General features: G+C 44.7%; 1 protein-coding gene across 1 annotated transcript in view; it reads left to right on the top strand.

Annotated features, from left to right (window-relative positions):
- LOC145359024 (uncharacterized) overlaps window positions 1–22,079 on the top strand; it is a 100,257-nt gene that overhangs the window by 1,134 nt on the left and 77,044 nt on the right. Inside the window, exons 3-4 of the mRNA XM_080213377.1 lie at window positions 14,471–15,018; window positions 21,018–21,131. Of these exons, the coding sequence (XP_080069503.1) occupies window positions 14,471–15,018; window positions 21,018–21,131 (662 nt within the window). The remainder of the gene's footprint in view (window positions 1–14,470; window positions 15,019–21,017; window positions 21,132–22,079) is intronic.

Below are 22,079 nucleotides of genomic sequence, written 5' to 3'. Positions count from 1 at the left end.
TGGACTATGGGAGGAAACTAGAGCACCCAGAGGAAACCCACGCAGACACGGGGAGAATGTGCAAACTCCACACAGACTGTGCCCTGATGCTGGAATTGAACTCAGATCTCTGGCAGCAGTGCTAACCACTGTGCCATTGCTTAGAACCATACAACCCCTACAGTGCAGAAGGAGGCCATTTGGCCCATCAAGTCTATGCTCTCTGAAAGGGCATTTCACCCAGGTCCACCCCCTGCCCTATCCCCGTAACCCTGCGCATTTAGCGTGGCTTATCCAGCTCACTTGGCACACCTTTGGACTGTGGGAGGAACACAGTAAAAAGTCTGACAACACCAGGTTTTAGTCCAACCTATTTATTTGATAATATTCTCACAAGCTTTCGAGGGGTTACCCTCTTCGTCAGGTGAATGGAGAGTGAATGGTCTAGAGGGGAGGACCTGGGTAGGTACTGATGCGATGGGCTCTTTCTGCACTGCAGGGATTCTATGGGATGTTTCTATTAAAAAAATCTCTGCTATATTCTTCAATAGTTAAGTGGGTGGATGAATGCTGTATCCTGTGACTAAGACATAGCGATGAGAAAGGACCCAGATTCAGAGAGGAGGGACATTATGCTTGTCAAAACTAATTGCAGTGTCACCTGACGAAGAGGGTAACCCCTCGAAAGCTTGTGAGAATATTATCAAATAAATAGGTTGGACTAAAACCTGGTGTTGTCAGACTTTTTACTGTGTTTACGCCAGTCCAACGCCAGCATACCCACATCATGACTACTGTGGGAGGAAACCAGAGCACCCGGAGGAAACTCATACATGGACATGGGAGGACGTGCAGACTCTACACAGACTGTCACCCAAGGCTGGAATCAAACCTGGGTTTCTGGCGCTGTGAGGTAGCAGTGCTAACCACTGTGCCACCCGAGTCTTGTTCAGCTAACATGGGGGAAAGCTTGTTTGCCAGCTTGCTTACATATTTTCCCGGTAAAATGGCTTCAATAGGGCAAGACATAAGGCAATTCAACTTGTAATTTACTTAATTCAATGTTTCCACTTTTTAACGAAACTTACCACTGAGGAGAAAGCAGGACTTGGCGGTGATGCTTCATGGGCTGAATAGTCTGTGGAGATTCAGCATCCTGGCTCAGTGTCCACGATTCTCATTAATGTTTTAGAGGCGTAATGTTAGTACCTTCTCGTCAGTCTGATTGGACGTGGGTGCTTAAAAAACGTGGTGATTGGGCAGCTCGTACCTGAATCAAGTGCACAGGTGTTGTACACTGTAGCCAAGAGACCTCCCACCCTGTCAGATAGCGGTAACTCCGCAGAGTCAGATAGCGGTAAATCAGGGACAATTTTACTGTTCAAACACAAACATAGAAGATAGGAACAAGAGGAGGCCATACGGTCCTTTGAGCATTCATCACGATCGTGGCTGATTGTCCAATTCAATAGCCTAATCCTGCTTTCTCCTCATAACCTTCAATCCCATTTGCTCCGAGTGCTATATCCAATCACGTCTTGAATACATTCAATGTTTTGGCATCAACTACTTCCTGTGGTAATGAATTCCACAGGCTCCCACTTTTTGGGTGAAGAACTGTCTCCTCACCTCTGTCCGAAATGGTCAACCCCGAGTCCTCAGATTGTGATCCCCTGGGTCTGGATTCCCCCACCATCGGGAACATGCTCCCTGCATCTACCCTGTCTCGTCCTGCTAGAATTTTGTAAGTCTCAATGAGATCCCCCCTCATTCATCTGAACTCCAGCAAAAATAATCCTAACCTAGTCAATTTCTCCTCATATATCAGTCCCGCAATCCCCGGAATCAGCCTGGTAGACTTTCGAGAGCAAGAATATCCTCTCTTTGGTTTGAATCCAGCCTAGACTGGAGGCTGGAAGTGTTATGAGTTATGTGGAATTTCAGTACAGGTACTGGATAACTGCATCGGAACTTTCTTGATCTGGTTAATTATCTTTTGTTTGGTTTTGCTATGAATTTTATTGTCTGTGATCCGTGGAGCTAGTGACCCAGAGCAGGAACCCTTGAGGATTTCCTTCCTTCCCTCTCCCAGGGACACTGCAATTAGTTTTGACAAGCATAATGTCCCTCCTCTCTGAATCTGGGTCCTTTCTCGTCGCTATGTCTTAGTCACAGGATACAACATTCATCCACCCACTTAACTATTGAAGAATATAGCAGAGATTTTTTTAATAGAAACATCCCATAGAATCCCTGCAGTGCAGAAAGAGCCCATCGCATCAGTACCTACCCAGGTCCTCCCCTCTAGACCATCCCCACACATCCACCACACTAACCACCCAATCCACACATCCTTGGACACCAAGGGGCAATTTTCCATGGCTAATCCACCAAACCTACACATCTCAGGGCACTAAGGGGCAATTTACCATGACCAATCCGCCTAACCTACACAACTCGGGACACTAGGGGCAATTTAGAATGACCAATCCACCTAACCTACACAACTCGGGACACTAGGGGCAATTTAGAATGACCAATCCACCTAACCTACACAACTCGGGACACTAGGGGCAATTTAGAATGACCAATCCACCTAACCTACACATCCCGGGACACTAGGGGCAATTTAGAATGACCAATCCACCTAACCTACACATCTTTGGAGTGGTAGAAAACTGGAGCACCCGGAGGAAACCCATGCAGACGGGGAGAAACAGTGCAGGTCACTGGTATCGAGAATTGTTGAGTTGCTCTTGGCTATGCAACAACTTGTATCTGAAATGAATCAGTGTTGGAGCTTGAATTTCCTTCCAGCAGATCTCTCTTGTGTTGTCTGGAGAGTTTATAATGTCCTTGTGCAACATCATACTTCAATTGCTTTTCACACGAGAGAAGCAGCCGGTAAACTGGATATGATAGCATCATTCATAATCTTTCCGTTGTTAATGCTGCCAATGTTCTTGCAAACTTAATTACGGGAACTGATTTAAAAAGGCAAGAGAATAGGATGAGATGTACCACGGAGAAATCAGACTGGACGATGGATCACAAACTCTGACATTTATGTTGCAGCTGAGAAATTGAAGCTCCATTTGTGTTAAAAGTTCATAAATCCAAAGTTTGCAGTTTGTTTCTATCATAGTTTAACAGTTATTAGGGTTTAGCATTGTATTGAGACTTTATAATAACCTGTACGCTTTGGTTCCTATTTATTACACAGTTTGAAATGTTTTCCTCACTTATATTTATATTTCCGATGTTTCCATTTCCTCATTCTCACCACATCTTGTGCTACTCCTGAGGGAAGAAGCTAGCAGTAGACTCTCTTACAAGTTTCGATTCATGCTTTTTTTTTAGTTTGTATGTTCTGTGTGTTGGAGTAACCAAGAGAGACCCTTGCAGGTAGAACAGAGGAATGGGACTGACTGGGTTGCTCTACAGACAGCAGGCATAGACTTGATGGGCCGAATTGCCTCTTTCTGTGCTGTATTGACTCTGTCCCTAACTTCTCTCCCAGTGCTCTTCTCCAACCGATGGGCAAAAAATGTTGGCTGTGTCAGCTTGCTCGCATCCTATGATCAAGTGAAAAAATAGACTTTAATCAATTCAGTTGACTGACTATCTAAAACCATTTAAGTGGTTGAATCCTAAATGAGTCTCACTCTTTTATATAATCTCAACTGTAAATTCATAATTAGCATAATGTTAATACTTACTTAATGTGACATGGGAGGCACAGTGTCACACTGGTTCGCACTGCTGCCTCACAGCGCCAGGGATCTGGGTTCAATTTTGGTCTCTGGTCACTGTTGGTGTGGAGTTTGCATGTTCTCCCCATGTCTGCATGGGTTTCCTCCAGGTGCTCTGGTTTCCTCCCACTATCAAAGATGTGCAGGACAGGTGGTTTGGCCATGCTAAATTGCCCCTTCGTGTCAGGGGGATTAGCAAGCTCAATACATGGGGTTACAGGGATAGAGCCTGGGTGGGATTGTTGTCAGTGCAGGCTCAGTGGGCCAAATGGCCTCCTTCTGCACCAGTAACTGTGAGATTAACATTTCTTTTTTGACCCCTTATTTATGTCATAATTGATCCCATTGACTAATTATTTGCACTTTCAATGTTGAAGTGCTGCTACCTATGGTTGTTCTCTGCCTGGTGTGGAGGGGGATGGGGAAGAAGGTGGACCTCCTCCTGAACCTGGGCTTGGCAAGGTATTCCACCAATAGGTCCAGGCAATGGGCGACCGAGGGGGCCATCCAACCTGACTGTCTGCCCCTCTACCGCAACTATATTAGAGGCCAAGTGTCCCTGGAAAGGGTGAATGCGGTGTCCCAGGGCTCAGCTGACACCTTTTGTGTCCGCTGTGCACTGCAGGGACTAGAGTGTATTATTGACCCCTCTAATCACATTTTAATTTGATGTTTTAAGTTTCCTTTCTGCTTTGTTTTTTGTTTTGGACAGTTCCTCTCCTTTCAGGATGCTGCCCTTTCTGAGTTGCCCCTAAATTAATATGATTGCGTTTATTTGGTACACTAAAAAGAGGCACCTATGATTGTTCTTAGTTTTGATGTCTGACTTGCTGATAACTGGCATGTACAGAGTGAACTCCTTCACTGGGGTTGGGCAGTTAGTGATGTAACTGTGAATTGGTTGAAACATGGCAATTTATTGAGCCAGTTTCAGACATCACCAACTCCGAGAAATGGAGAGCATTACTTTATTCTACGCTTCCCTCAGCTTTTCACACCCTTTGATCTTTACCGACTCCACCTGTGCTGGCTTCTCAAAAAAATAAAACTCAAAGTAACAATAATGTGAGGGAAAATGGGATAAAAGCTCTTGGGGATTAATTTACCTGTAAAATTATGAAGCACAATTTTTTGGAGACAAATAATTGTCTCAAATGTCTGCAAAAAAAATCCTGTACAGATTTGGATCTCCAATTCCCACCCTTTCCCTCCTCTCCTGAAGTTTTTTAAACCATAGAATTCCTACAATGACAGAAGGGGACCATTGTAAGGAAATTTGTACTCAATATGTAAGCATGTTAGTACTTAGAGAATTTGTACTGAATAATTGTGCCTAAACTGGATATGAAATACGGAAGCACGGATAGTATTAGAATGTCTTCCTTGAAGTGGAATTAGGATGGGTAATCAAGTATAGCTGATTTGTAACCTAATATAATCAAGTGTAGCAAATGTGATCAAAGCAGGAGGCCCAGAGAAGCAGTATAGCAGTTACTTACTAGCAAATGCAACCAATAGTCCCTTGGGGGGACAATGGACACAACCCAGCTGTCCAGCTTGAGATTGACCGTAATAAAAAGGAAGTAATAAAGTGAGCATGTTTTTCTTCACATTCGGCCTAAGTCAGCTAAACCACTATTAGTGTACAAGCAGAGTCGTAAAGATAAAAGCAAGGGATGTAACCACCATGGTTTCAAGAAGAAAAGAGAGGAAACAGGGGGTGATCAATCTCAAGCAAGACAGATAAAGGGTCAGTGGGTCGTAAAAGCGAGATAAGGATCTTGAGGTATGGAGCTGAAATGTGCTTAAAAAGACTGTAAGCCGATGGCTCGTTGGAGTGTTCCGGACATCCCGGCTTTATTTCTCTTGTACTGGAAATAAAGTCTATTGCTTGGAGGATTACAACTCAGACTCTCTGTTTCAATCGGGTTAAATAAGTTGTCGTCTTGGGGAACCACGACACCATTCAGCCCATTAACTCTTGTGCTGACTCACCAAAAGAACATCCTACCCAGGCCCACTCTATCCCTGTGACTGCCTCCCCTGCCCCAATGCATTTACCACAGCTAATCCACCTAGCCTGCACATCTTGGGACACGAAGGGACAATTTACTATGGCCAATCCACCTAACCTGCACATCTTTTGGACTGTGGGAGAAAACCAGAGCCCGGAGGAAACCCACGCAGACACGGGGAGTATGTGCAAACTCCACACAGTCAACCGTGGCCGGAATTGAACCGGGTACCTGCTGCTGTGAGCAGTGTTGTCATGTAAGCAAACACTGCAGTTGATTTGTGCACCGTATGGACATGACACACGGGAAGAGAGATGAATGATTAGTAAGCCTGTTTGGGTGTAATATTTGAGGGATCAATACTGGCTAAGAGACCAGGGGAAACTATGTTATAGCTCGGAAAAGTGCCACTGGGGTCTCTACAACCAACAGAGCAAGTGGACAGAGTTCCATCAGCTGATGTGAAAAGCTGCGCAATGCTTTCCAAAGGAAATTAGATGGGCATTTGAGGGAAATAAATTTACAGGGCGATGGGGATATGGGAATGATTGGATCACTTTACAGAGAGCTAGCATGGATCCAATGGGCCAAAAGGCCATCCTGTTGTGCCGAATGATTCAAAGATCAATAATCTCCTGGTACCGCACTGAAGGGTCAGCCTGGATCTTGTGATCAAATGAGGTTTGAACCCAGACACCCATCACACAAATCTGAAAATGCTATCCCTGACCTGAGTTGACTTACAATGGGGATGGAATTTACAGCTAGCACACAATACAACAGAGTCCCAGAGAAAAGAGGCTGGACAGACTGGCACTTTCCTCCCCGAAACGTAGGAGACTTAGGGGTGATCTTATAGAGGTCTACCAAATAAAGAGAGGCATAGCTCAGCTAAATAGTCAACGTCTTTTCCCAATGGTAGGGGAGTCTAAAACTAGAGGACATAAGTTTAAGGTGAGAGGGGAGAGATACAAAAGGGTCCAGAGGGGCAATTTTTTTCACACAGAAGGTGGTGACTGTCTGGAACAAGCTGCCTGAGGTAGTAGTAGAGGCAGGTACAATTTTTAAAAAAGCGTTTAGATAGTTACATGGGTAAGATGGGTATAGAGGGATGTGGGCCAAATGCTGGCAATTGGGATTAGATTAGTGATAAAAATGGGGCAGCATGGACAAGTTGGGCTGAAAAGCCTGTCTCCATGCTGTAAACCTCAATGACTTTATGACTCTAAAAGGCGTGAGCTGGGAGGAAAGAGATTGTGCAAATAGTTGTGTTGAAGAGGGAGATACTTATCTTCCATGAGTTATGTTGAATAAGCTCAAAGTGAGAATGAAAGAAATCTAAGCGTGTTAACACTGGTGTACCTGGTGAAGTGATTCCATGTCAGACCGACCGTCCACAAGTGATCATTCTTTACTTATTTTGTTTGTGAGTATCGCTGGCAGAAACCAGCATTTGTTACCCATCCCTAATTGCCCTTAAGAAGGTGGTGGTGAGGCATGTTCTTGAACCACTGCAGTCCATGTGGTGTAGGTGCACTCACATTGCTGTCAGGAATGGAGTTCCAGGATTTTGATTTAGTGACAGTGAAGAAACAGCGTTATGTTTCCACGTCAGGTTGGTGGGGAGCTTGCAGGTGGTGGTATTCCAAAATGTTTGCTGTCCTTGCTGTTCTATATGATGGGGTTAGGTGTTTTGAAGGTGCTGCTGAAGGCCCCTTGACAAGTTTGTCTTGCAGTGTACCTTGTATATGGTGCGCTCTGCGGCCACTGTGCGCTGGTGATGAATGGAGTGAATGTTAAAGGTGGTGGATTGGATTTCAGTCAAATGGTCATTATATCCTAGGGGTTTATTTTTCCTGGGGATTTTCACAGTAACTTCATTGCAGTGTTAATGTAAGCCTATTTATGACTAATAAATAAACTTTCATTTTGGGAGTTTATGCTTCAGCTGTATAGGACATCAGTGAGACCACATCTGGAGTACTGTACACAGCCTTGGTCTCCTTATTGGGGGTGGCTCGGTGGCACAGTGGTTAGCACGGCTGCCTCACAGCTCCAGGAACCTGGGTCTGATTCCCAGTTTGGGTCACTGTCTGTGTGAAATTTGCACCTTCTCCCTGTGTCTGCGTGGGTTTCTTCTGGGTGCTCTGGTTTCCTCCCACACTCCAGAGATGTGCGGGTTAGGTTGATTGGTTATGCTAAATTGCCCATAGTGTCCCAGGATGTGTAGGTTAGAGGGATTAGCAGGGTAAATCTATGGGGTTATGGGAATAGGGCCTGGGGTAGAATTGTTGCCAGTGCAGACTTGATGGGCCAAATGGCCTCTTTCTGCACTGTAGAGATGCTATGGCTCTCTATTTAAGGAAGGATGTAAATGCACTGGAAGCAGTTCAGAGAAGCTTTACCACAATCAGTTTTGCCTCCCCTTGCACCTACAAGTCATGGATTTTATTGTGACTCCGAATCTTTAACGTCAACTATTTGTTATCGCAGAGTTTCCCCTTGAATTCACTTTTTGTTTCCAGTTTTCAGGCACTGTTGCATTATCCCCAGACAAACACTCGATTGGTTTGTTGGAAAAAAAATTGTGCTTAACTCAGGACCTTTAGAAGCTTTTGAATAGGAAGCTGGCTCGCGAATTTTAACGGCACAATTCACTTAACCATTCAGACAAGAACAGCAGTATTTGCTGAAACAGATGCAGCCTGTATAGCTGCCCTTACTCACGTGGCAGAACCTGCAACACAGACCTTTGCACCTTAAATCCAAGCCTTTTAGCTGTAGTTTTTGAAATTAAGAATGGGTGCTGTAATGACTTCAATCAGGCAACTTGAGGTGGGCCTGTTAGAATATGAACTCCCTGCTAAAGGGCCACATTGATGGGCCAATCACGGAGCCTCTTGCTTTATATTTAACCAGGAGTGTCAGTTCCTCTGGCACTCCAAGTGTGGACTGCTCACTGAAAGCTCTCTGTGTGCTGCTGTCGGACTTGTAAATAAAGGGATATTAGTGAAGTGATATTACTACCTCTGAGGACTTATTACAGGACGATGGGGAGCCTTGGGCTATTTCTCCATTCATTAACATGACAACTTTATTGCGAGGGGAATTGTATACAAAAGTAGGGAGGTTACACTTTAGCTGTACGGGGCACTGTATCCCAGATGTACCCCAGACCACATCTGGGGTGCAGTGTACAGTATAGGTCACCTTATTTAGGGAAGGACGTAGACGTACTGGAAGTGGTTCAGAAAAGCTTTACCAGAGTAATACTTGGGCCAGCTGTCTGAAAGATTGAACAGGTTAGGCTTTTGTCCACTGGATTATAGAGAATGACGATTGAAATATATTGGCTGGAATTCTCTGGCCGTTCACGCCACACTGCTGCTGCAAGCGAGGACAGAGAATTTGGCACTCAACCAAATCTCCGTTCACTGCATCAGGACCAGAGAATTCTGCTGGCGTGAACAGCTGGAAAGTTCCGGCCATAATATCTTGAGAGGTCTTGGCAAGGTAGACGGGGAGAGGACGTTTCCCCTTGGGCAAGAATCTAAAACTGGAGGTCACTGTTTAAAAATGAGGGGGTCACCCGTTCAAAACGTAAATGAGGCAAAATGTTTTCTGAGTGTTTCAGAGTAAGAAGTCTCATAACACCAGGTTGGAGTCCAACCAGTTTATTTGATAGTAATCCCACAAGCTTTCCACACACCTGACAAATGAACACCGTTTCCAAAAGCTCGTAAGATTACGATAAAATAAACTGGTTGGACTCTAACATGGTGCTGTGAGACTTCTTACTGTGTTTACCCCAGTCCAACGCCAGCATCTCTACGTCATGTCTCAGAGGGCACAGTGGTTAGCACTGCTGTCTCACAGTGCCAAGGACCTGGGTTCAATTCCCAGCCTGGGTCACTGTCTGTGCAGAGTCTGCACTTTCGCCCCGTGTCTGCATGGGTTTCCTCTGATTGCTCCAGTTTCCTCCCACAGTCCATAAGATGTGCTGGTTAGGAGCACCATGCTAAATTCTCCCTCAGTGCACCCAAACAGGCACCAGAGTTTGGCAACTAGAGGATTCTCACAATAACTTGTAAGCCTACTTGTGACAACAATAAATAAATTTCAATCTTTGGAACCCTCTTTCCAAAAAGGTAGTCGAGGCAGAATCTTTGAATATTTTTAAGGCAAAGGTAGCTAGATTCTTGGTAAGCAAAGGGGATGATAGGTTATTGGGGTAGGCAGGATGCAGATTTGAGGTTACAGTAAGAAGCCTCACAACACCAGGTTAAAGCCCAACAGGTTTATTTGGCATCACAAGCTTTTGGAATGCAGCTCTTTCATGCACCTGATGAAGGGGCAGTGCTCCGAATGCTCATGCCACCAAATAACCCTGATGGACTTTAACCTGGTGTTGTGAGACTACTTATTGTGCCCACCCCAGTCCAGCGTCGGCAAGTCCACATCATGGTTTTGAGGTTACTATCGGATCAGCCATGATCTTATTAAATGGCGGAGCCGGCCTGATGGGCTGAATGGCCTGCTGCTGCTCCTTGTTTGTATGCATGTTCTCATGTACAGAGGGTTTGAAAGCTAAACCACTTTGTATCAATAATATTGTTAGAATGTTAATGCAGCCTTAGATGCGTAAAATACTTTAACCATAAGGAACTGGCAGATATTCAGAGAATGGCTCACCAATAAACTTTCTGAGCGTTCCCTTCAGGATCCTTCTCACTCTGGGGGTCAGTCACCTTTTCTAATACATCTGGTTGTTTCTTGCGATAAAAGATGTTGTTCTCTGTACATAACTGAAAATTAAACACCGAAGATTGTGTTTATCTCCTTATACAAGGTCTTTGGTAGAATAATCCACAACACCTCCAGTATAGAGACGCAGAAGTTAAAAGCATAGAAATAGGCTCATTGGCCCAACTTGTCCATGCTGCCCTTTCCTTTGAACCACTAAGCTAATTCCAATTGCCTGCATTTGGCCCATATCCCTCTATACCCATCTTACCCATGTAACTGTCTAAGTGCTTTTTAAAAGACACAGTTGTACCCCCTCTTTTAAGGTTAAAGTTAAAGTTTATTTATTAGTCACAAGTAAGGCTTACGTTAACACCACAATGAAATTACTGTGAAATGCCCCTAGCCGCCACACTCTGGCACCTGTTCGGATCACTGCACATAACCAGCACGTCTTTCAGACTGTGGGAGGAAACCGGAGCACCCGGAGGAAACCCACGCCGACACAGGGAGAACGTGCAAACTCCTCACAGACAGTGACCCAAACCCAGCTCCCTGGCACTGTGAGGCAGTAGTGCTAACCACTGTGCCACTGTGCTGTCCCTACTACCACCTCTAGCAGCTTATTCCAGTCACTCACTACCCTCCGAGTGAAAAACTTGCCCCTCTGGACCCTTTTGTATCTCTCCCCTCTGATTTAGAATGTAGTCCTGTCTGTTGATTTTACAGAAAGCTGGGGCCAGATTTTCAGACCTCACCTGCAGATGGCATTCTCCAGTCCCGCAGCGGTGAACGGAGATTTAGCTGAGCACCATATTTTCCGTTCTGGCAGCGGGGTCAGGGCACGAACGGCTGGAGGATTAGTATTTTAGCTCCTAAAGCCCCAGCGTTTTATAGCTTGTTGAAAAAATTACTGATCTTACTTGGTCTAACCTGCATGCATCTCCACACGCACACCACCTCACTCATTCTGAGGTGATCTACTGAGTTCCTCAGGTGTCCCTGTGACTAGGGATAGGAATAAATGTCAGCCTTGGTATTGGATGGCTGTGGCGCAGCTTCCTAAGCCCTAAGGTGGAGACTTCCCGCCTAAACCTCTCTGCCTCTCTCTATCTCTCTTCAAGATGTTCCTTACAACCCGACACTTTGTCCCAATCTTTCACTCGCCTTTTCTTACTATCTCCTTACGTGGCCTGATGTCAAATCTTTGTCTGAAAATCATCCCTCCAAAATGACTTGAGACGGTTTACTGTAGGAAAGGCACCATACAAATGCAAGTTGTTGTTGTCAATTATGCCCGGATTTAAAAGTTTGATCCTTGAGCATGTTGGGTACTGCGCAACCTTATTCATCGAATCATAGAATCCCTACAGTACAGAAGGGCCATTCGGCCCATCAAACTTGCACCAACAATAATCTCACCCAGGCCCTAACCCCGCAACTCCACACATTTACCCTGCTAATCTCCCTGACACTAAAGGGGCAACTTTAACATCCACCTAATCTGCATTCTTTCGGACTTTGGGAGGAAATCTGAGCACCCAGAGAAAATCCATGCAGACAAACCCACTGTGAGGCAGCAGTGCTAACCATGCCGCCCTTTTCATTTTGTTTGAAAATGCATAACTTAAAATCTAATTTTCATATTGTGACTGTGGAATCAAATCTTCAGACGGTGCTCCTTCAGAAGTGAAAAATACAACAAAGCCCATGATAAGGCTGTAGGGGAAATATGTGGCCTTGTGTTCATGCCCACAGTGAACGGACAATCTGCTGCCACTCATTGCCAAGACCTGTGCCAGGGCAATAACCACTTGGGTGATGAAGGGGTATGAAGCTGTGCGCAGCAGGGCAAAGTTTATAATTGGGGCAGAGGTAATTATGATGTGATTAGGCAAGAATTAGGCAGCATAGGATGGGAATAGAAACTGTCAGGTAAAGGCACAAATGAAAAGTGGAGCTTGCTCAAGGAACAAATACTGCGTGTCCTTGATAAGTATGTCCCTGTCAGGCAGGGAGGAAATGGCCGAGTGAAATAACCATGGTTCACAAAGGAGGTTGAATGTCTTGTCAAGAGGGAAAAGGAAGTGTATGTAAGGATGAGAAAACAAGGTTCAATTGGGTCGCTTGAGGATAGCTAGGAATGAGTTCAGAAAAAGGGCTTAGGAGAGCTAGGAGGGGGCATGAGAAGTCCTTGGCAGGTCAGATCAAGGAAAACCCCAAGGCTTTTTACTCTTATGTGAGAAATAAAAGAATGACCAGGGTGAGGTTAGGGCCAGTCAAGGATAGTAGTAGAAACTTGTGCATGGAGTTAGAAGAGATGGGTGAAGCGTTGAATGAATACTTTTATTCAATGTTCACTAAAGAGAGGGGCCATGTTTTTGAGGATGAAAGTGTGAAACAGGCTGATAGGATGGAGGAGGTAGATGTTCTGAGGGAAGATGTATTAGCAATTTTGAAAAACCTGAGGGTCAATAAGTCCCCTGGGCCAGATGGAATACATCCTAGGATACTTTGGGAGACAAGGGATGTGATTGCGGAGCCTTTAGCTTTGATCTTTGGATCCTCACTGTCCACGGGGATTGTGCCAGAGGACTGGAGACTGGCGAATGTTGTTCCTCTCTTCAAGAAAGAAATAGGAACAACCCTGGTAATTATAGGCCAGTCAGTCTTACTTCGGTGTTCGGTAAGTTAATAGAAAAGGTCCTGGGGTATAAGATTTATGACCATTTGGAAAGATGCAGCTTAATCCGGGATAGTCAGTGCAGTTTTGTGAGGGGTAAGTCCTGCCTCACAAATTTGATTGAATTCTTTGAGGAGGTAACTAAGTTTGTAGTCGAAGATAGAGCAGTTGATGTTGTATACATGGATTTTAGTAAGGTGTTTGATAAGGCTCCCCATGGCAGGCTCATGAAGAAGATAAGGAAGTGTAGGATAGAAGAAAATTTGGCCGATTGGATAAGTAACTGGCTGTCTCATAGAAGACAGAGGGTGGTGGCGGAAGGAAAATTTTCAGACTGGAGGGCAGTTACCAGCGGTGTACCACAGGGACCAATGCTGGGACCTCTGCTATTTGTGATTTTTATCAATGACTTGGAAGAGGGGCTGAAGGGTGGGTTAGTAAATTTGCTGATGACACCAAGATTGTTGGAGTAGTGGATGAGGTGGAGGGCTCTTGTAGGCTGCAAAGAGACATTTGATAAGATGCAGAGCTGGGCCAAAAAGTGGCAGATTGAGTTTAATACTGATAAGTGTGCGGTGATCATTTTGGTGGGACAAACTTGAATACAGATTACAGGGTCAACGGCAGGGTTCTGAGGAATGTGGAGGAACAGAGAGATCTTGGGGTTCATATCCACACATCTCTAAAGGTTGCCACTCAAGTGGATAGAGCCGGGTAGGAGGCTTATAGTGTGTTAGCGTTTATTAACTTAGGGTTTGAGTTTAAGAGCCATGGGGTTATGCTGCAACTATACAGGACATTGCTGAGACCACATTTGGAATAATGTGTGCAGTTGTGTCAACACCCCAGTGACATCACCATCAACTCATGTGATCTGCTCTTAAAGCAACCCGCAACCCTTTTAAATATATAACAAGTCCACAGTTACTTAAACCCAGAATGTTGTGCTTTGCGTTATTAATTTGTATCCATCTTACTTTTGTGCTTTTACTCCACTGAGTTGCAATGCTAGGAATAATTAAGAAGAACAACTTTTTTTTATTCGTTTGTGAGACATGGATGTTGCTGGTTGATAGCATTTATTGCCCATCCCTAGTTGCTGTTGCGAAGGTGGTGGTCAGTTGCCTTCTTGAATCACTGCGGTCCATGTTCAGTCCATTGTCCATGACCCACAATGCCGTAAGGAAGGGAATTCCAGGATTTTGACCCAGAGACTATGAAGGAATGGCAGTATATTTCCAAGTCCATGTCTGCCTCATTCCCTCACATTCCCTCTAAATAACATGTTTGTCTTCCAGAGATTGGACTAGAAGACATCAGTTTGCTGCGTCTGGTTTCTCAAAAGACTTCACATGTCTCCGTGGTTAAAGGATTGGATGAAGATGGAACAGCGTTTAATTTTCACACTGGTTTCACTCCCACACCACATTCGACTAGATCCGTCTTTCCGAAACCATTTTACAAAGACTTTGTTGTCCTTGCCACACTGAAACAAACCAATCTGAACGGTGGGGTGATCTTTGCTGTGGTGGATTCTACCGAGAAGGTCATCAGCCTTGGGGTTAAACTGTCCCCAGTGGAGGACGGCACCCAGAATATCGAACTTTACTATACCCCACCTCGCGCAGAAGTTTCCAGAAAGGTGACTTCCTTCAAAGTGCCAGCCAGGATAAAAAGATGGACACGCTTTGGGCTCCGGATTGAAGGCAACACAGTGACTCTGCATCAGCAATGTCAGAGACCCCAGCGACTTAAATTCAAAAGGTCATGGGAGCCTCTGGAGTTCGAACCAAATTCGAAAATACTCATCGCTAACGCTGCAAAAGCAGACAAGGACCAATACACTGTGAGTACTCCCGACATACATAGAATCATAGAATCCGACAGTGCAAAAGGAGGCCATTCGGCCCATTGAGTCTGTACTGACCACAATCCCACTCAGGCTCTATCCCCGTAACCCCATGCTTGTCCCCCTGACATTAAGGGGCAATTTAGCATGACAAATCCACTTGACCTGGGGCACCTTTGGACTGTGGGAGGAAACCAGAGCACCTGAGGAAACCCACGCAGACACAGGGAGAACTCTACACACACAGCTGGGAATCGAACCCGGGTCTCATGCACTGTGAGGCAGCACTGCTAACCATTGTATCACAGTGCCACTGCCTTACACGCACCTTTAAGATCCAGATTAAGTTTTTAATGTATAGGGTAACAAGGGAGATGGTGATGGTGTAGCAGTAATGTCACTGGATGAGAAATGCAGAGGCTATTGTGCCAACATCTTTCTGCCCTTTACCCCGGTGGGATCTTATGGGTGGGCCTTTCCAGCCACGCTCGCCCCGAAACTGGAAAATCCCACCTGAGGTCAGTGGATCTTTCCATGGTCCACCCCTCGCCCACTACGATTCCCAAGGCGGGCAGAGCAGGAAAATTTGCCCCTATGGTCCTGCCCACCGATGGTGCACACCTGCCATGGGTTTCCTGGGGGCAAGGGATACATTCAGTAGGAAACCCCATTGAAAACAAAGCAACCGTAAGACCCCGCCACAAGCAAGCAGCGTGCCACCTCCCACCATCGCAAAACACGCCACGGGGAGGGAGAAAAATCCCACTCATTTCAAATCTCACAATCTAAATCCAATGAGTAAAATCTGGAATATCAGCTAGTATCATTAATGGTGATCATGAAACCATCACTGATTGTTGTAAAAATCCATTGGGATGACTAATCTCCTTTAGGGAAGAAAATCGGCAATCACCCAGTTAATAAGGGACGGCCTGTGATGTCCACATCCACAAATTGTGCGCAATTTTGGTGTCCTTATCTGAGGAAGGATGCCCTTGTTATAGAGGGAGCACAGCGAAGGTTTACCAGGCTGATTCCTGGGATAGCAGATCTGTCATATGAGGCGAGACTGAGTCAGTTAGGATTGTATTCATTGGAGTTTCGAAGAGCAAGAGGCGATCACATAGAAACTGATAAAATTCTAACAGGATTTGACAGGGTAGATTCAGAAAGAATGTTCCCGATGGTGGGGGAGTCCAGAACTAGGGGTTATGGTTTGAGGATAAGGGGTAAACCTTTTAGGACTGAGGTGAGGAGAAATTTCTTCACTCAGAGAGTGGCGAATGTGTGGAGTTCACTACCACAGAAAGTACTTGAGGCCAAGACGTTGTGTGATTTCAAGGAGAAATTAGATATAGCTCTTGGGGCTAAAGCGATTAAGGGATTTGAGGGGGAAAGAGGGATCAGGATATTGAAGTCGATGAACAGTCACAATCGAAGTGAATGGAGCAGCAGGCTCAAAGGGCCAAATGGCCTACTCATACTTCTAATTTCTATGTTTCTATTCCATGAAAGAATAAATTAGGGAGGTTATCTATGCAACAGTATAGCATTTAATGAGATTTAATTTGGTTAAAAGTCTTATTATTTGATAGATATCATAAGTCAAAATATTGTCTACTGAGTGAGTTAGTTTAACCATCATAATGTCTCATAGAATCATACAGTGCAGAAGGAGACCATGTGGCCCATCAAGACTGCGCCGAGCACAATCCAATCCAGGCCCTATTGCCATAACCCTATACATTTATCAAAGCTTGTTCCCCTGACACTAAGGGGCAATTTAGCGTGGCCAATCCACTTAACCCCCACATCTTTGGACTGTGGGAGGAAACCAGAGCACCCAGAGGAAACCCACGCAGACATGGGGAGAATGGGCAAACACCACACAGACAGTGACCCAAGCCAGGAATTGAACCCATGTTTCTGGCACTGTGAGGCAGCAGTGCTGACCACTGTGCCACCATTCCACCTCAATCCAGATTAGATTCACTGCCCTCAAATCCTGTGACTCCAATTTAAAAATCTTCATTATGCGGCCTGAAAAAGGACAGATGAACAATGATTTGGGAGCATTGGGTTACATGGTCACAGCACACGGAGGGGAGTTCATTAACAAGACTCCATCTCCATTGCTCCCACCAGACGTCCTGAAGATAGGAGTGTTTATTCATTAGCCGCAAAACCTGGTTCAATGTGTTCTTGTAGGACAACAAGTACACGAATAAAGTAAAAACAGTGACACACCTGGAACACTGTCAACAGTTTTGGTGCCCTTGTCTAAGGAACAAAATATTTGGAGGCATTGCAGGCAGTCCAGAGAAGGTTCACTAAGCTGACCCTGGGTATGGAGGGATTTTCTTGTGAGAGGATTGAGTACGTTGGCCGTGCACTCATTACAGTTTAGAAGAATGAGAGAAAACCTTATTGAGACACAGAGGATTCTCAGGGGGCTTCACAGGGAAGATACCGAGAGGTTGTTTCCCCTTGTGGGGGAGTCTAGAACCAGAGGACACAATCTCAGAGTGAGGGGCTACCCATTTAAGACAGAAACGAGGAGGAGTTTCCTCTCTCAGAAGGTAGTGGAATTATTAACCGTAGAGGGTTCTAAAGACAAGGCCATTAAGTATGTTCAAGGCTGAGATAGACAGACTTTTAATCGGTAAGGGAATCAAAGGTTATCAAGATAAGGCTGGAAATTAGAATTGAGGATTATCAGAACAGATCAGTCGTCCTCTTATTGAACGGTGGAGCAGACTCGATGGGCTGAATGGCCTACTTCTGCTCCCACCTCTTAAGATCGTAACATGAAGAGAGAAAAACTCTTCCCATTGGAGGAAGGGCTGTGAGGCTGAGGGCATTGATTTAAGGTGATTGATCCAATGACAACATGAGGGGAACATTTCTCCGCTGTGAGTGGTTAGGATCTGGAATGCACTGCCTGAGAGAATGCCAGAGGCAGGTTCAATCATGATTTTCAACAGGGAATTGGAGGAAGGAAAAGGAACTGTGGGGCTATTGGCGAAAGAGTGGGGGGTTGGGGGAGGTATGGACTAAATTACTCTTGCAGAGAACTGACATATAGTCAAGTGACTAAACATTGCTGTTCCTCCTATAAAGATTTTTCTTTATTTTGGTTAGCTGGGAAAAGTTTTAAATCAAAGGCCCTTTAGGAAGTTACTTTGCTAGACACTGTCAGCAGAAGTTAAAACAATCCCAGTGAGTACATTGTGTCTTCATTAGGCAACTAATGACCATGAAACCATTGTTGATTATTGGAAAAACCCATCTGGTTCACTAATGTCCTTTAGGGAAGGAAATCTGCCGTCCTCACCTGGTCTGGCCTACATGTGACTCCAGAGCCACAGCAATGTGGTTGACTCTCAACTGACCTCTGAAATGGCCTGGCAAGTAGCTCAGTTCAAGGGCAGCTAGGGATGGGCAGTAAATGCTGGCCCAGCCAGCGATGCCCATGACCCACGAATGAATAACAAAAAAAAATTGCAATGAGACAGCGTGCACTTTGTTTCACGATTTTATCTGCTCCCGACTGTTCACTTTTTCCTCATTGTAAAACCAATCACTTCAAAATCTTGTGGACACTTTGCAAAATGTGTATTATAACTGGCCTCACTGAGAGCCATTGAGTTTTTGCATCACAGAAGAGGCCTTTTGGTCCATCATGTGTGTGCTAGCCATTAAGCACCTATCTATTCTAATCCCATTTTCCAGCACTTGGATGGTAGCTTTGTATGCTATGGCATTTCAAGCACCCATCTAAATGCTTCTTAGCTGTTGTGAGGATTCCCATGTCTGACTGAGAAAATTTGAAACCTTTAGGGTGGAAATTTGTTGTCAGTCTTAACTCTAAATGTTTAAACCTTTAAACCGTCCTTTGCAAAAGCTGCAGAGAGGTCTATTTCTTTGTTAATATCTGTATACAATTACTCCATGCTTATGTGGACTATTGCCCTGTTCTCCAGGAATATCCTCCTTGCGCAAGATGTCCCATAAAGTAATTTAGCTTATAGGCTGATAAAACCCATTGTACAACAGCCTGGAGAATTGGCTAAAACCCAGATGCCTCGGAAATGATGCTGTGTAATCGGGGGAATCAGGCAAGGTTAGAATAGTGTCTGTCCCTTGCTAGACTAAGGAATTGTCACCTCAACAAAGCTGAAACTCAGCATTCATCAGTGGGACATGGGCATCGCTGGCTGGCTCAGCCTAAATTGCCCATCCCCAGTTGCCCTTGAACTGAGTTGCCTGCCAGACCATTTCAGAGGGCAGTTGAGAGTCAACCACATTGCTGTGACACTGGAGCCACATGTCGGCCAGACCAGGTGAGGACGACAGATTTCCTTCCCTAAAGGACAATGAACAGTTGGGGGAACTGGAGTGCCAGGCAATGCTACAGCTCACATAGAAGTATGTAGGGTAGGATTACATAGGATAGCGCAGAAACAAGGCATTCAGATTAATTAATCCAATGATACTTATGCTCCACTTGAATCTCCTCCAATCTTTTCTCATTTTCTGCTTTCCTGTAGTTCCTCTTTAAATGAATCTGTATCATTTCTTTCTAACTTGTTCTGTTGTAGCAAGCTCCTCACTCTTTGGGTAAAGAAGTTTCTTCTGAATTCCCTATCGGATTTCTGGATGACTATCTTCCCTCGATGGCCTCTAGTCTTCCCACAGGGGGAAATATTTGATAGACGATTGGCTAACAATGGGTTTTACATTGAATCTTTGAAGGTTGGGAAGATGATTTGGTTTGCAAGTCAGTTGCCAGCAGTAACAATAGCAGCCCTCTCAGTGGCTGTGTTACAGTTCTTCTGAATGTTTTGTTCTATCTATTTATGGCTTGTAGACAACATGACATCAAAATAAAAGATCAGACTTTTCGAAACAACAACACTGACAAAAAGACAAAAACAAGAGATTTTATAATCTCAATGTTTAGACGTTCAGAAAATGGAAAATTAAGCTCTAAGAAATATGTAGGACACCTTGTATCTGTTTGTAGTTGTGTGGTGTGATAATAATGCACTGCTGGGACAGTCAAGGTTGGTTCAAAAATACAATGAATATTTCACATTTCTTAAACCACCTTTGTCAAAAGTAACTGTATCTTGTATAGTGTCTAACTCAACACAACTTAGGAAATAATACAGCCTCAGTGATACAGGTAGCACAGTGGTATGGTGGTTAGCACTGATACCTGACAGTGCCAGGGACCCGCATTCAATTCTGGCCTCGGGTCACTTGTCTGTGTGGAGTTTGCGCTTTATCCCCTATGTCTGCGTGGGCTTCCTCCAGTCACCTCCCACACTCCAAAGATGTGTGGGTTAGGTTGATTGGTCATGCTAAACTGCCCTTTGGTGTCTGGGTAAATACTTGGGGATAGGGCCTGGGTGGGACTGTTCTCGATGCATAATTGATGGGCCAAATGGCCTTCTTCTGCACTGTAGGGATTCTATCATGCGAGTTTGGGTTATTGTGGGGCAGTTTATTTCTTCACTGGAGGTTGTAGGAAGTGACCACAAAACATTTAGCAAGTCCTAATAAAAACCCATAAATAAAATTACCCTGTTTAAGAACAACAGCATTACTGAAACATTGCCCCCATTTTGTCTTATAACTTTTTATGGTAAATCAAAACACAACAATAAAAAGACTGGTTAAAAACAGTGATCCACCGGGGCTGCTCCCTCCGTACTCCTCCTTTTAGATCTTCCATCAGGTACTTATCCAACTTTCCCTGGATTTACTGAGGGACTCAGTCCTTAATCCGGCCCTGAACAATACATTCCATGCATTAATGTTCCTTCTTCAAGAATGAAATATTGAAATTCTGGCGCTGAATTCAGATCTGAGGAACCTGAACTCAGCCTCCCCCCTCCCCCGATGCCAAATATAATGTCAAACTTTATCTGCATGCATTCATCCCTGTTTGTCTGAACTGCCCCTAAAGTGCCATCATTATTCTCTTTCAGGGAGTCATTCAGCATTTGTCCATCACATCAAATCTCGAGGATGCAGAGAAGCCAGAATTCATGAAATGTGACGATAGCCTGGAGGATGATGATGATGATGAAGATGATCCAGAGGTATGAAGTGCAGAGTTCGTGTAACTGACTCTGGCGCAGGCTGTTAGAATATTGCCTTCTGATGTTCCCGTAGCCAAGAGGGCTTGGTTCACAGATGTGTCAGTAACTTTGTTTTAATGCAGCTGTTAATCAACAGCTGGAATAGATTTCCAGAAAAGGTGGCTTGGTCCAGGTACTAAGGTGAGTAATATTGTCACTAGATATTAATCCAGAAAGTCAGCTAATATTCTGGGAACCTGTGTTCGAATCCCACCACGGCAGGGGAAGCAATGGCCTAGTGGTATTATTGCTAGACTATTAATCCAGAAAATCAGCAAATGTTCTGGAACCCGGGTTTGAATCCCACTGTAGCAGATGGTGCGATTTGAATTCGATCTTAAAAAAGCTGGAATTAAGAGTCTTGACCATGAAACCAATGTCAGTTGTCATAAAGATCCAGCTGGTTCACTAATGTCCATTAGGGAAGGAAATCTACTGTCCTTACCTGGTCTGGCCTACATGTGACTCCAGAGCCACAGCAATGTGGCTGACTCTCAACTGCCCTCGGGCAACTAGGGATGGGTAATAAATGCTGGCCAGCCAGCGACGCCCATGTCCCATAAATGAATTTTAAAAAAACCTTAAGAAGCAGAAGCTAAAATGGAAAGATGGCTGGATTCATATTCCTGAAGGCTGAAGGGATTTCTTTACTTTAATTTATCTTTTTGACTTACACCACGCCTCCAGCTGTGGATCTCAACTATTCCAGAATGAAAGTCAATAAGTTGCCACAGAACTGGCAGTGAAATTTACAGTAGAATGGTGCCAGAAAGGACAATTTATTCTGGGGTGATTGTGCAAGTAGTTTGGGGTAAAGGTTCACACTAATCCAGCAAAATAGAAAGACCTAACCACGAATTGTATGTTCCTGGCATTGACTGACCTTTATCCTTCACCCTAACTGGCACT

Source organism: Carcharhinus amblyrhynchos, chromosome 27, assembly GCF_965287045.1.
Source record: "Carcharhinus amblyrhynchos chromosome 27, sCarAmb.v2.hapA, whole genome shotgun sequence".
NCBI lineage: Eukaryota > Metazoa > Chordata > Chondrichthyes > Carcharhiniformes > Carcharhinidae > Carcharhinus > Carcharhinus amblyrhynchos.
The sequence above is the reverse complement of the archived record's forward strand: the minus strand, read 5'-3'. Positions and strand labels throughout refer to the sequence as shown.